General features: G+C 40.2%; 2 protein-coding genes across 2 annotated transcripts in view; both read right to left on the minus strand.

Moving 5' to 3' along the window:
- LOC143736355 (uncharacterized) overlaps window positions 1–5,188 on the minus strand; it is a 169,974-nt gene extending 164,786 nt beyond the window's left edge. Inside the window, exons 1-3 of the mRNA XM_077227092.1 lie at window positions 5,140–5,188; window positions 4,325–4,424; window positions 3,613–3,827 (exon numbers count right to left, since the gene is read on the minus strand). Coding sequence (XP_077083207.1) covers window positions 3,613–3,827; window positions 4,325–4,424; window positions 5,140–5,188 — 364 coding nt within the window. The remainder of the gene's footprint in view (window positions 1–3,612; window positions 3,828–4,324; window positions 4,425–5,139) is intronic.
- A 5,982-nt stretch (window positions 5,189–11,170) lies between these two features.
- LOC143736356 (uncharacterized) lies at window positions 11,171–12,810 on the minus strand. The gene is made up of 3 exons (XM_077227093.1): window positions 12,525–12,810; window positions 11,415–11,729; window positions 11,171–11,322 (listed from the first exon to the last, which is right to left on the minus strand). The coding sequence occupies exons 1-3, from the start codon at window positions 12,808–12,810 to the stop codon at window positions 11,171–11,173; spliced, it is 753 nt and encodes a 250-aa protein (XP_077083208.1).
- Window positions 12,811–13,038: the final 228 nt, after the last annotated feature.

Genomic DNA, 13,038 nt, shown 5'->3' on the forward strand with positions numbered 1-13,038 from the left:
TGTGGGGGCAAGGTCAAAACCGCACCCTGACAGAGGAGGCCAGGGAAGGACCAGCGTTCCACAGGGGCCTGCTCTGTCAAGGGTCTGGCGACAGAGGGGGACAGGGGCGAAGCGGTCGTGGACGGCACGCCGTGTCAACCACCTCCGGGACAGAGGGGGACGAGGAGAGCACGGCATGTGGGCGGCGCTCTGTGTCGTCCGAACTCTCTGTGCTCAGAGACGGGAGAGTCAGTTCTTTGGAGAATAAGGATTCTTCCCCGGCCCTCACCCGGGGAAAGGAGTGGTCCTGCTACCAGCTCCTGGAAAGAACTGAGTCCCATCTCTGAGGAGCCCATCCCAAGAGCGCCGCTTAACCCGGCGTGTAGCGGGGGGCGGGGCTGGAGAGGACTGTTTTGGCATCCGACCGCGGCCTCCAGAGCCGGCCCGGCTGAGCGGGCGGGGTGGGAGCCGCGGGGGAGCGCCCACGGCGGTGGGCAGACCGAGGGACCTGAGCGGACGGCGGGGCCGTCGGGACAGAGTCAACCTCAGTCTGCTCCATCCCCGAGGAGCCCGTCTCAGGAGCGCCGCTTAACCCGGCGTGTAGCGGGGGGCGGGGCTGGAGAGGGGCTGTGGCGTCCGCCCGCGGCCCCCAGAGCCGGCCCGGTGAACGGGCGGGGTGGGAGCCGCGGGGGGGCGCCTTCGGCGGTGGGCAGACCGAGGGACCTGGGCGGACGGCGGGGCCGTCGGGACAGAATCAACGTCAGTCTGCTCATGAGCGGCTGAGAGCTGTTGGTCAAGCCCTCAACCGCACCGCCGGAGAGGCCGACCTGGGATATGGGAATGTCGGACAGACGGGTCCGTGCGACATCCAGCACATCAGACAGGTTCAGCCACAGAATGCTGAGCATCACCTGACCCAGGGAGCGTACGGCCACTTTCGTCGCTCGGAGAGCAAGGTCAGTGACGGCGCGCAGCTCAGTGAAGAGCCCTGGGTCAGTCCCGCCCTCGTGCAGGTCCATGAGCATCTGGGTCAGCCATGGCATGCAGAGAGGCGGCTGCCAGTCCCGTGGCACTACAGGATCTCGCCACAAGCGTAGACGAAAAACTACAGGCCACGGGCGGGTGCTTAGGATTGCGCCGAGAAGAAGCACTCCGAGGACACATAGCATCGCAACAGAGCGCTCAGCCGGGGGAACCCCAGTGTACCCAAGGGCAGCGGCCCCATCGAGGGGAGGAAAAGCGGATGAGATCAGCGAGCGGTCCTGAGAAGACAAGGGGGTCTTCTAGGACTTCGAGATCTCATCATGCACGTCCGGGAAGAGAGGTATTGGGGTTTGCCACGGACGAGGGTCGGCGGCCTTACCCAAAACCAATCGTCCCAGGAAAGCATGGCCGTCATCTCCGGATCAGACTCAGGCACAGTCGTATGCACACCGGAAGGTGGCAGCTGTGACGAGCCCTCACTTCCAGAAGACTCAAGCCCACCTAGTGATGCTGCAACAGACATGGCATCTTCCTCTGTAGCTTCAACTGAAACACGCGGGCCACCAGAGGGTAGACTCGCGGAAATCAGCAGTTCACTAGCGGGCACCGTCATTGAAGAGGGGGGCTGGGGTCACGGACACGTAGTCGGCGCCTTGTTCCAGACCGTAACCCTCAGGTCACCCTGGCCACCAGCCGAAGATCGGGGGGTGGATGAGGGGACTCTCACTCTTGCGAGTTCACCGAGTCTCGACCTATATATGACGCGATGATGACGTTCCCTTGCGAGAACATGAGTCACCCACGAGCGCTGTTCAAGCATGATCAAACACACTAGACAGCGTTCGTGCCCATCAGAGTCCGATACCAGTCCGCTGCAACCAGAAATGCACGGGCGAGCCGTCTTTAAAAAGACGTGCCGCGTGCGAGCTCTTTTATGAGAGGAGAGAAAAAAACTCTGCGATGTTGAAGCGCACAGGGAGACACACACACACTGGCAGATTACTGCACAGATCAGCAGGCACTGTGAGCTCGCTGCAGATCGCCGTCACACCAACACCGGAGAGAGAAGCTCGTCTCGTAAAGCGAAGTCAGAGATGACTGTGGAGTGAAGAAATACTCTTGGCTCCGAAGCGAAAACATATCTGCCTGTTGCCGGCGTCCTCCTTTTATACCCACGAGGTAAGGCGGAGATACGCTATGCAAATTCCGCAGACCCATGGCATTTCTTTGCCATTGGCTCGTTTTGTAATACTCGAAGTCGATAGGTGTTCTAAGCGAAACCCCATTCGTCGTCATCCGACGTAACTCGGAGTGACAACGAAAGGGAACAGTATTTTCTCAGGATAAAGGAGAAGAGGAAGTTGTTTGTTTATTATGTGGTGCACTGTTTAAAGTATAAATAAAGTCTGTATTTCTGCAGGAGGCGCTCAATATAATAATAAAATGTGATTATTTTGATTATAAAATTATAAAAATTACATTATTAAATGTAATAAAACATGGAGAGACACTTGAACCTCAGAGTGAGAAACTTTATTGATAAAGGCAAGAAAATTCATACAGCAAATATACAGCAGTAGTAAAGTGAGATCTGTGTGTCTCTCTAATTATTTGTTTTATGTTTCTGTCATATAAGCCATACATATTGGATTTTGTAAAATCTGACTCTGAAAGAGAGCAGAAGCTCAAATAATAATCAGTATTTATTATAATAAAAAAAACACAATAAGAACGAAAACACACTTTAAGAACCTTTAAAGTTAGATTTCAATACTTCCTGAAAAAGATTAATATATAAAGCCATTATTACATACATTTATAACAGCAAAATCAGTTATATGAGAAATGACATCATCAATCATGTACCTGATGTGTGAATATGTGCTTGATCTTGTTCAGCTCTTCTGGATCTGATGTCATAAACCAGAATGATGACAGTAGCCACGCCCACCAGAGCAGAGAGAACCAATCGGATCTCAGCTTCAGTAGGACCACAACAGTGGACAGAGTCTGAGGAATAAACACATCAAACTGAGATCAGATCAGTCAATAAACACTAATATCATCAGTGCTGTGGTACCTGCACATGTGTGACAGAGTGTGTTGATGTCCAGATGTGTGGTCTGGTTGCTGATGGGATTGTTCAGCACACAGCTGTAGGTGTTTTTATCCTGATATTCCACCTCCAGAGGTAGAGAGAGACTGATGCAGAGATCACACACACTGATGCTAGACAATACACTGATTCCTGCGTACCAGGAGAGAGTCACATGACTCACATTCAACACTGATGAACACACCAATGAACATGAGGATGATGATGATGATGATGATGATGATGATGATGAAGAACAGTGTGAAGAGTTACTGATGACAGGAACAGGCAGACGAGCTGAGAAAGATTAGAAACATCACAGTAAATCTGTTGATGGAGTGTATGTGATTTTAAGTTTTATCAAAAACAATTACACAGAGATGACAGTATGAGAATAATTAATCCAAAGAAAAGCGTCCAGAAGTTTGAAAAGTGAACGCCAAAAATGATTGTGTATCTTATATTTTACCATTTTAAAATAGAATTTAGTTTAAATTTAGGATATGTCTTCTTCAAAGTGATTAACAAATAAAGGGAACCAATAATAAACTCACCAAAGACAGTGAGACTGAACCTCTTTCTCACACCATTGATCTGTCGTTCATAAACTCCAGTATGTTCAGTTGTGGTGTTTGTGATGGTCAGAGATCCAGTTTGATTGTCCAGCTTCAGTCTGTCTCTGAATCTCCCATCAAGAACATCATCATATACAGTGATTCTGTCGGCCGTTACATTGATTTCAGCTATTAATGTGTTTTTATCTCCAAACCTCCACTGAATCACATCATCATCCTTCGTTTTATTAAAACGAGCTTTTAGAAAGACTGAATCTCCCTCCATTACTGACACTGAATCATCAAACACACACACAGAACAAACAGAAACAGGGTTTGTCACAGATAAACAGATTATAAATGTTTATTAAATGAAAGATTTAAATTTAAATTTGAAATAAACAATACCTGAAAACAACACTAACAAAAAATAAATGGTGTATAAATTCTTTTAAATTTTATTATTGTAAAACAGGTGTACACATTTTTGAACTCACCATTGACAGTGAGAAAGAATCTCTTGATCTCACTGTTGATCTGTAGTTTATAATCTCCAGCATGTTCAGTTGTGGTGTGTGTGATGGTCAGAGATCCAGTTTGATTGTCCAGCTTCAGTCTGTCTCAGAATCTCCCATCAAGAACATCATCATATACAGTGATGTTGTTGGTCCGTTTATTGATTTCTGCTATTGAAGTGTTTTTATTTCCAAACCTCCACTGAATCACATCATCTTCCTTAATTTCAGTAAGATCAGAGTTTAGAGAGACTGAATCTCCCTCCATCACTGATATTTTAACTGTATCACCAAACACTGAAAACAGAGTTTTTCAAATCACTTGATGTTGGTTTGCTGAAGCTTCATAAAAGCTGGATAAATTTGGGGACATCATTTACGCATATGGGAGTGAGAGGTTTGGTGTGGAAAAAAGGAAGGAAAAAGTACAAACTACTCCTGGAAATGTCTAGACGGCAGCAGAAAATCGAAGGGTGCAGACGTTGTGTGTGCTTACGCGCAAAATACACTGCAGCTATTAACACCAGACAGAAGGAGATTCACGTCACCAGATGGAAAGAAGCGTAAATGGATGGAGAAGCATAGGTTACTGTAAAGCTACGTCTTAGTTGGTGCTTATCTTGGCGAAAGCCGAGTACAAATCAGCATGAAGTTTTTAACATCTACTCTCGTGTAATGGAAATCACTAAAATACTTTTATTCATTTTCTGCAACATTACAAAGACAAATGATGAGGAATGAAATGAGAAATCGATGTATATATGGAACAATAACTAAAAAAACTTTTACTGTAATGTTTAATGTCACACTAAAATTAATGCTCTTGAGTATCTGAGCTTCATGTTTACTTTTTTATATTCAATAAATCAAAAACTGAGTTTAATTTTATTATTTCTATATGAGAATAACAGTGAATGTTAATCTTTTCTAATTTAACCAGTAATTTATCACATGAACAGAAAAGCAGGAACAATTGAAACCATAAAAACACATTTAAACTCACCAACCAGACACCACAAACACAAACAGAACAAAACTAATTTGAGAAATATTTTTTTCATCGATATCAGTCCACGAATATATAAAAGCTAAACTCTTCAAAACCCGCTTCAGTCAGAGATGCTGTTCAGTGGGTTTATTTTCAGAAGTGTCCCGTGAAGTTGAGAAGTTAAAATGTTATTTTAGTGAGTCTTAAACTAACATTTAACTTTTTTTTTATTAACATTCATCCTGTGGGACTCAAACCAGTGTTCTTTCAGTATCATTGAGATACTATTATAATTTTTACTTATATTTCGATACTGTTTTAATTTTTTTATTTTACATTTTCATTTTCGTTGAAGTTTTAGTAATTGTTGTGTGTTTTTTGTGATTGTTAGTGAGGAAGAAATGTTATCTTTAGGATGTGTGTGACCATCATATGACAGTAAAGAGAAACACAATCCTTATTCTTATATGGAATTGTATTGGAATGGTAAAGAGTGTTGGTTCGTGACAGGAGAGTCTCCACTCGAGGACACAATATGATGAACAAGTCTGAGAATGTTCCACGTATGGTTGAAAACACCATCATTGGCCTAGAAATATAATATTCTGAGAGTTAAGACTATAAATGAGGAAGGATGCCCTCCCTTCACTGTCACACTCTGCAGTCTCTCTGTGTGACTGAACGACTGCTGGCCTTTTCTTGCAAGAAAATAAACCTCAAAGACAATTAAAGTTGGTCTCTTATTCAGTGATAGAATTTTGTTTGCCATCACATTAGTAATTTTAATTTTCTTTTAAATTAGATTTATTTTATTATATTTCTAAATGTTAATCTTCTGCTAGCATGTCGTTCTTTCCTAACTAGTAATTGGCTATATTACCCTTAAGTGTCACCGTCCTGCTAGCGGGACAAATAACTTTACTTCAGTATATTACTATTAAATCCTAATTTAATCATGACAAACTATACATGAATATCAGATGATGTCACCAACGTCTCCTCACTGACGTCACTCAATTCTAAAACTTGTCTTCCGCCATCTTGAGTACCTGATTCGGCAAGATCGATACGTCAGTCGCAAAGGAACTAGAGCTTATTTTCTGGCTGAGCCCGAACTTGCGGGCCGATATTTCCCGTCACTATCCTCGGGCCGGGCCCTTGATCTAGAGATGTGCACTCCCAACGCAATAGAGTGCGGCGCGGGACTAGATTTGATGGCGAGTGCGAGCGGCAATGCACTCTCTGTGTGTTTGCGCGTTGCAGGGAGAATAAAACGATTTGCGGGACTCCAGCAAACTAGAAATATCTATGAATAAAACATAAAAACTAATACATTTTTGCAGAAAAGCAACATGAACTAAAACAAAATAGAAACGATTTACAGGCCAGAGTTTCCTTTTAAAACACGTTTGCAGCGTTGAGCAATGTAGCCAAAAACAGACATACGTGTTGATTTCTTCAACGCAAAGGCCAATCAGAAGCATTTAAGATAGCGGTTTTGAGCAGTGAGGGGAGTGTATGCTCAAAACTGACTTTTTATTCAGACCTCTGTATGCGGACAAATCCTCTAATTGTAACAAACAAAGTGTATATATTATGAAAGATTCATTGTGCAGTCAGCTTAATTGATATTAACAGAGATGTGAGATCGCGATTAACTGATGTCAGCTTTTTAGGAATTATTAAAGGAGCGCACTTTGCGTGCATTCAGTCAAAATCCTTCAATCATATCATGCCCAACCATGCACGCAGCTGCTTGCTTTTATGTTATAACAGTGGTTTGTGTGTGCAAACTCTCTGTGCAGTGTTCATGTTGTCTGTGGTGACTGGATGTAAATGATAATGAGCGTATGCTAGCTTAGGGCTGTGCGATATCACGATTTATGATCGTGGATTAAAATATATCCACCATCTGCTTTTGAAGAAATGTCGCAGTATCGTGCTGTAGTAGTATATCAGTTCTGGCGCCTCCGTCTCAGCATAGGCTACAACGCGACGTATATTCACATCAAATGTTAACGCAAAGGAACGGGACAATGCAGTTCACATAAGTTCATTATTTGCATGTGCTAACAAGTCATTAACGTGTTGATGTGCGGTTCTAACGAGCGCTTTTCTGAGCGCATACACCCGAAGCGCACGCGCACTAAGCCTGTCTAACAACAGCGACAGGTTACTGAACGAAGTTATTTTTCTAGTCTTATTGCGCGAATACTGTCAAATACACACAGGGTTTACATAAACAAAGTTGGTTATGTATAAAGTGAAACAAACAGAGAAAATCTGCTTCCTAGCTAATGCCGTCAGTATTGTAGACAGTACTCGGCAGGTACTCAAGATGGCGGCAGTCAACTGGAAAAAGAGAGGATGACGTAAGAGGTCATGTGACTGATATTCATGTATATATCGTTGGGAAGGTCTAAGACTCCTAAATAGATATTTTAGCGCTGTTTTTTTTATTACAAATCATTTAGGAACAGTAATATATGAATTTATGACAAGAGTGCGCCTCAAAAAATCTACGTCATAACAGGAGTTTCAGACCTTTGTCACAAAAAGTCGACGCACACACTTTTAATAATTGAAACTTTGGTTTTTAATGCTAAAAGTTCATAATAAAACATAATCTAGTATTTGTCAATAAAAAAAAATGAAATAATATTTTAAAAAGTAAAGTAAAAAGTCCTCTAAAAGGTATAATATATATTATATATATATATTAATTTTTTTTATTATTATTACATCACATATTTTAGTAGTTATCATTAATTAGGTATCATTTGAAAGCTTACAAACTCAGATTTCATCCTGTAAAAACCGTTTTGAAATTGGAAGTTGAGTTACCATAGAAACAGTATTTTTGTATGAGGCTCCACCCCTTTTGGGCATCATATTTCATAATTTTTTATCAAAACCTTTTCTAATCTTGACAAAACACATATTGTCAGAAAGGTCTGAGTCTCAAGGTTCCATTTTTAGTGACAGCAGTGATAAATGTATTAATTTGTTATGGCAGAATGCATACAATTAAATTCAATGGAATTCAATGGCACCCAGTGGCTATTTTTGGTACTACGCCTAAACAAAATCTCATGGGAACTTCAATTTTTGTGATATCAACTTCAAATTTGGAGCACAACTTGGTTAGATATATGGTTTCATTTTATAGTAATTTTATAGTAAAAAATATTTTGTAAAATATTCATTTTATATTAAAAAATATATTAATAAAGTATATTTGATTTACTGTAAATTTAAACTTCCATAACTTTTTCATACTTTAATTTTTTGAAGTGCTTTCACTTAAGTAATAATCTGCTGGTTGTTTTCTTTAAAACAAGACCAAACGTAGGTCTATATATTTCAAAGCATTTTTGAATTACAACCATTTAAGTTTGTATAGTGCATTTTAATGTCCATTATCAAAAGGGGGGGTGACACTTAAGGGGTTAAAACATCCACCCTGTTATGACACACATTGCATTGTAACAGGGTGGACAGCTTCTCCCTATAATGCTAAAAGTCCCGGGACACACCAAGCTGACGGTCGTCCATCATCGGGCCGTTGTTGAGTGTCGTCCGCCTGTTTTTGCAGTGTGTTCTGAACCATCGGCACCAGTCGGACTTCATTGCTCTGTTGCGAACGACTTTCAATGGACAGTATCTAAAACTGTTCACTAAATGTCGTTAGATGACATCATACTAGCGAGTCTCGGGAACTATATAAGGTTTGTCCAAGAAGTCGCAAGGTGAGATTTTATGAAAAAAGTCGCTATAGGGGTGAGAAAGACAGCTAAATTGGCAACACTGACTTACTGACTTACTCGAGGGTAACGCGGGTATGATGTCATTGATAGGCGACGCACGGTCCGTGTCGTGGTTAAAACTGTTTATTTCTCTGGATTTAAATATTCTTAGAAACGTCTGGGATAATGTAAGTACACAAATCAACAAAATATATAACATTGTTCTAGTGGTTTTTAATATTTTGATCCAAAAAATCGTACATAGTGTACCTTTAATACCACATGATAAAACTCGCTTTTGAGAAAAACTTGAGAAAAAAAATCACAAATGAGTGGAAAGAACATTTACTGCGGTTCAATTCAGTGAAATGTCGACGCATCCAACTCTACTAACTGTAAGTTTTACTGTTTTATATGATATATATATGGATATACTTGTATGCAAGTGGTTTTTTTCTGTCTTTAGTGGATTTCGTAAATGTTGTTGTGCTCTATAGCAGTTGTTTACAGGATTACATGTTGGAGGAATTTCTGGAATAAACAGTGTATATAAATAACTTTTATCACCTGCCGAATCTGGAGTTTTCTGTCGGTTTGCGTTTGCTCACCCTTATAATTTGTATTCCCCCCTATCAGTGCTGTCCTGTAACAGTGAATGTTGATCCTCTCTGACTAACTTAACCAGACATTTATTACATGTTACCAGAACAGAAACAACTGAAGTCATAAAAACACATTTAAAACTCACCATCCAGACGCCAGAAACACAAGCAGAGCAAAACAGGGAGAAACATCTTCATCGGTTTCAGTCCACAAATATGAAGAGACAAACTCTTCAAAACTGGTTCAGTAATAAAATGACAGACGCGCTGATGTGAAGCTGCTCTGTAGTAAAGTGAAGTGCAAGTCTACACACAGTTAAAATATCTGCCTATTTATTCAGTGTTAATGCATGTGATCATCTAACTCTATTTTGGATGATGATTTCACACTTTGGTCATTGACATTTTGAGCTCCAGTAGGCCTCAACTTCCTTTAAGTCAATGACATCATTTTAACAGAATTAAACTGACCAATAACATGTTAAAACATCTTACAGCAACAGTTTGATCTTGTCATGAGATCCTGTGAGTGTTTGTCTCTGCTCTCTCCTGTAACTCTCTACAGGACGTTTGTTCTTCATTTCTTATCAAATGTCTGGATTGTTTCTTCTCTCAGACTGATCTCAGAGTTTCTCTAATGGTTTTATGGAGCAGGAACAGATCGCCTGCTATAACTGTGTGTATGAAAGTGTCCTCTGATATCTTCACATGATTAATATTCAGCAGCTCTGGATTATGATGCTGCTGTGATGCTGTAAATGCTCACTTTGTTCAGAGTGAAAAATACAATAGTGAGACGCTCACACAAAAACACTTTCTCACACGGCTCAGACACGCTGCTAAAGACTGTGACGTCAGAGCTGACAAAGAAAACTCCTGATAACATGTCAGTTCAGGATGAGCCACTAGATGGAGGAGTTGCTCCTCAGACGAGACCACAGAGACAAATCACACGAGAGATTTTGGGCCCTATCACACACTCAGTGCAATGCAGCGCCAGACGCGACACAAGTGTGTTCTGCTAGATTCAGTCTGACGTAGTTTTCATTTTCGTGTTGTTTAAATAGCAAATGCACTTTATAGACTTTATCATTGCCTGTTGGAGGAAATGGAGGACCGATGTGTTGCGTTTATGAATTTCACTGTGATCTCAAAGTATATTATAATGTGTCTCAAATCAGTATTTTCTCAGGATAAAGGAGAAGAGGAAGTTGTTTGTTTATTATGTGGTGCACTGTTTAAAATATAAATAAAGTCTGTATTTCTGCAGGAGGCGCTCAATATAATAATAAAATGTGATTATTTTGATTATAAAATTATAAAAATTACATTATTAAATGTAATAAATCATGGAGAGACACTTGAACCTCAGAGTGAGAAACTTTATTGATAAAGGCAAGAAAATTCATACAGCAAATATACAGCAGTAGTAAAGTGAGATCTGTGTGTCTCTCTAATTATTTGTTTTATGTTTCTGTCATATAAGCCATACATATTGGATTTTGTAAAATCTGACTCTGAAAGAGAGCAGAAGCTCAAATAATAATCAATATATATTATAATAAAAAAACACTATAAGAACAAAAACACACTTTAAGAACCTTTAAAGTTAGATTTCAATACTTCCTGAAAAAGATTAATATATAAAGCCATTATTACATACATTTATAACAGCAAAATCAGTTATATGAGAAATGAAATCATCAATCATGCACCTGATGTGTGAATATGTGCTTGATCTCGTTCAGCTCTTCTGGATCTGATGTCATAAACCAGAATGATGACAGTAGCCACGCCCACCAGAGCAGAGAGGACCAATCGGATCTCAGCTTCAGTAGGACCACAACTGTGGACAGAGTCTGAGGAATAAACACATCAAACTGAGATCAGATCAGTCAATAAACACTAATATCAGCGCTGACATCAACTAATATCATCAGTGCTGTCGTACCTGCACATGTGTGACAGAGTGTGTTGATGTCCAGATGTGTGGTCTGGTTGCTGATGGGATTGTTCAGCACACAGCTGTAGGTGTTTTTATCCTGATATTCCACCTCCAGAGGTAGAGAGAGACTGATGCAGAGAACACACACACTGATGCTGGACAATACACTGATTCCTGCGTACCAGGAGAGATTCACATCACTCACATTCAACACTGATGAACACACCAATGAACATGATGATGATGATGATGATGATGATGATGATGATGAAGAAGAACAGTGTGAAGAGTTACTGATGATGACAGGAACAGGCAGACGAGCTGAGAAAGATTAGAAACATCACAGTAAATCATACTTTCTGCTGAGGGAGTGTGTGATTTTCAGATTTATAAAAAAAAAATACACAGAGATGCCAGTATCAGAAAAATTAATCCAAAAAGAAAAGTGTTCATAAGGTTGGAAAGCAAATGTCAAAAATGATTGTGTATCTTAGATTTTACTATTTTACAATTGAAAAATAAAGGATTCTGCTCTAGTTCAGGCAGGCCATGTAGTCAATCAGCTGATTGGAAAAAATCCAACCCCTGCCACATCAGCTGATCTGATTCATACAATCAATTGGCAACTTTCAAACAGGGTGACTTACTTAAACGTATCCTCAGTCTTCCTGCATGCTTACACACTGCTTTCCAACCCACCTCCTCCCCCAGCTCATCCTTTAACTTGTGTTTAACTTAATCAATGTCCTTTGGTTGTCATTGATGGATGCTGTGTTCTCAGGGGGGATTTGTGTTGCTCTCCCAGTAAAAGTATGGGAAGTTGTCCCCAGAAGCTGCTGTTCCCTGTCTTGGCTTTTCATGGAGCTCATGAAAAGGATGGGGAAATTAGAACAGAGCCATACCGCTAAATGTAACTAGCAAAATATGCCAATGGTATATATATATATATATATATATATATATATATATATATATATATATATATATATATATATATATATATATATATATATATATATTTTTTTTTTTTTTTTTACTTAGCTGAAAGTCTTTTTTTAAATTTAGGATATGTCTACTTCAAAGTGATAAAAAAAAGGAAACCAATAATAAACTCACTGTAGACAATAAGACCGAACCTCTTTCTCACACCATTGATCTGTCGTTCATAATCTCCAGTATGTTCAGTTGTGGTGTTTGTGATGGTCAGAGATCCAGTTTGATTGTCCAGCTTCAGTCTGTCTCTGAATCTCCCATCAAGAACATCATCATATACAGTGATTCTGTCGGCCGTTACATTGATTTCAGCTATTAATGTGTTTTTATCTCCAAACCTCCTCTGAATCACATCATCATCCTTCATTTCAGTAAGATCAGAGTTTAGAGAGACTGAATCTCCCTCCATCACTGACACTGACCAAACACCATTATCTCCAAACACTCCTGAAGAACAGAGTTTTTCACAGATTAAAGCTTTAAAATCTCTTGATGTTGGTTTGATGAAGCTTCACTAAAATACTTTTAATCATTTAAATGTGAAATTAATAATATTCTGCAGCAGCACAAAGACTTTTCATGATAAAAGAAAAGAGAAATAGATTTAGAAATGGAACAATAATTAAAAAAGACACTT

This window comes from Siphateles boraxobius, unplaced genomic scaffold (genome assembly GCF_051911475.1).
Source record: "Siphateles boraxobius isolate OS27281-9 unplaced genomic scaffold, OSU_SipBor_1 13, whole genome shotgun sequence".
NCBI classification, from domain to species: Eukaryota; Metazoa; Chordata; class Actinopteri; order Cypriniformes; family Leuciscidae; genus Siphateles; species Siphateles boraxobius.

What these genes read in the sequence shown, in the direction of transcription:
- LOC143736356 (XM_077227093.1), bottom strand. Translation starts at nt 12,810, where the DNA reads ATGGAGGGAGATTCAGTCTCTCTAAACTCTGATCTTACTGAAATGAAG. An exon ending in GTTCGGTCTTATTGTCTACA is followed by an intron (nt 11,730 to 12,524) that starts GTGAGTTTATTA and finishes AATCTTTCTCAG; the next exon opens with CTCGTCTGCCTGTTCCTGTC. An exon ending in ACTCTGTCACACATGTGCAG is followed by an intron (nt 11,323 to 11,414) that starts GTACGACAGCAC and finishes TTTATTCCTCAG; the next exon opens with ACTCTGTCCACAGTTGTGGT.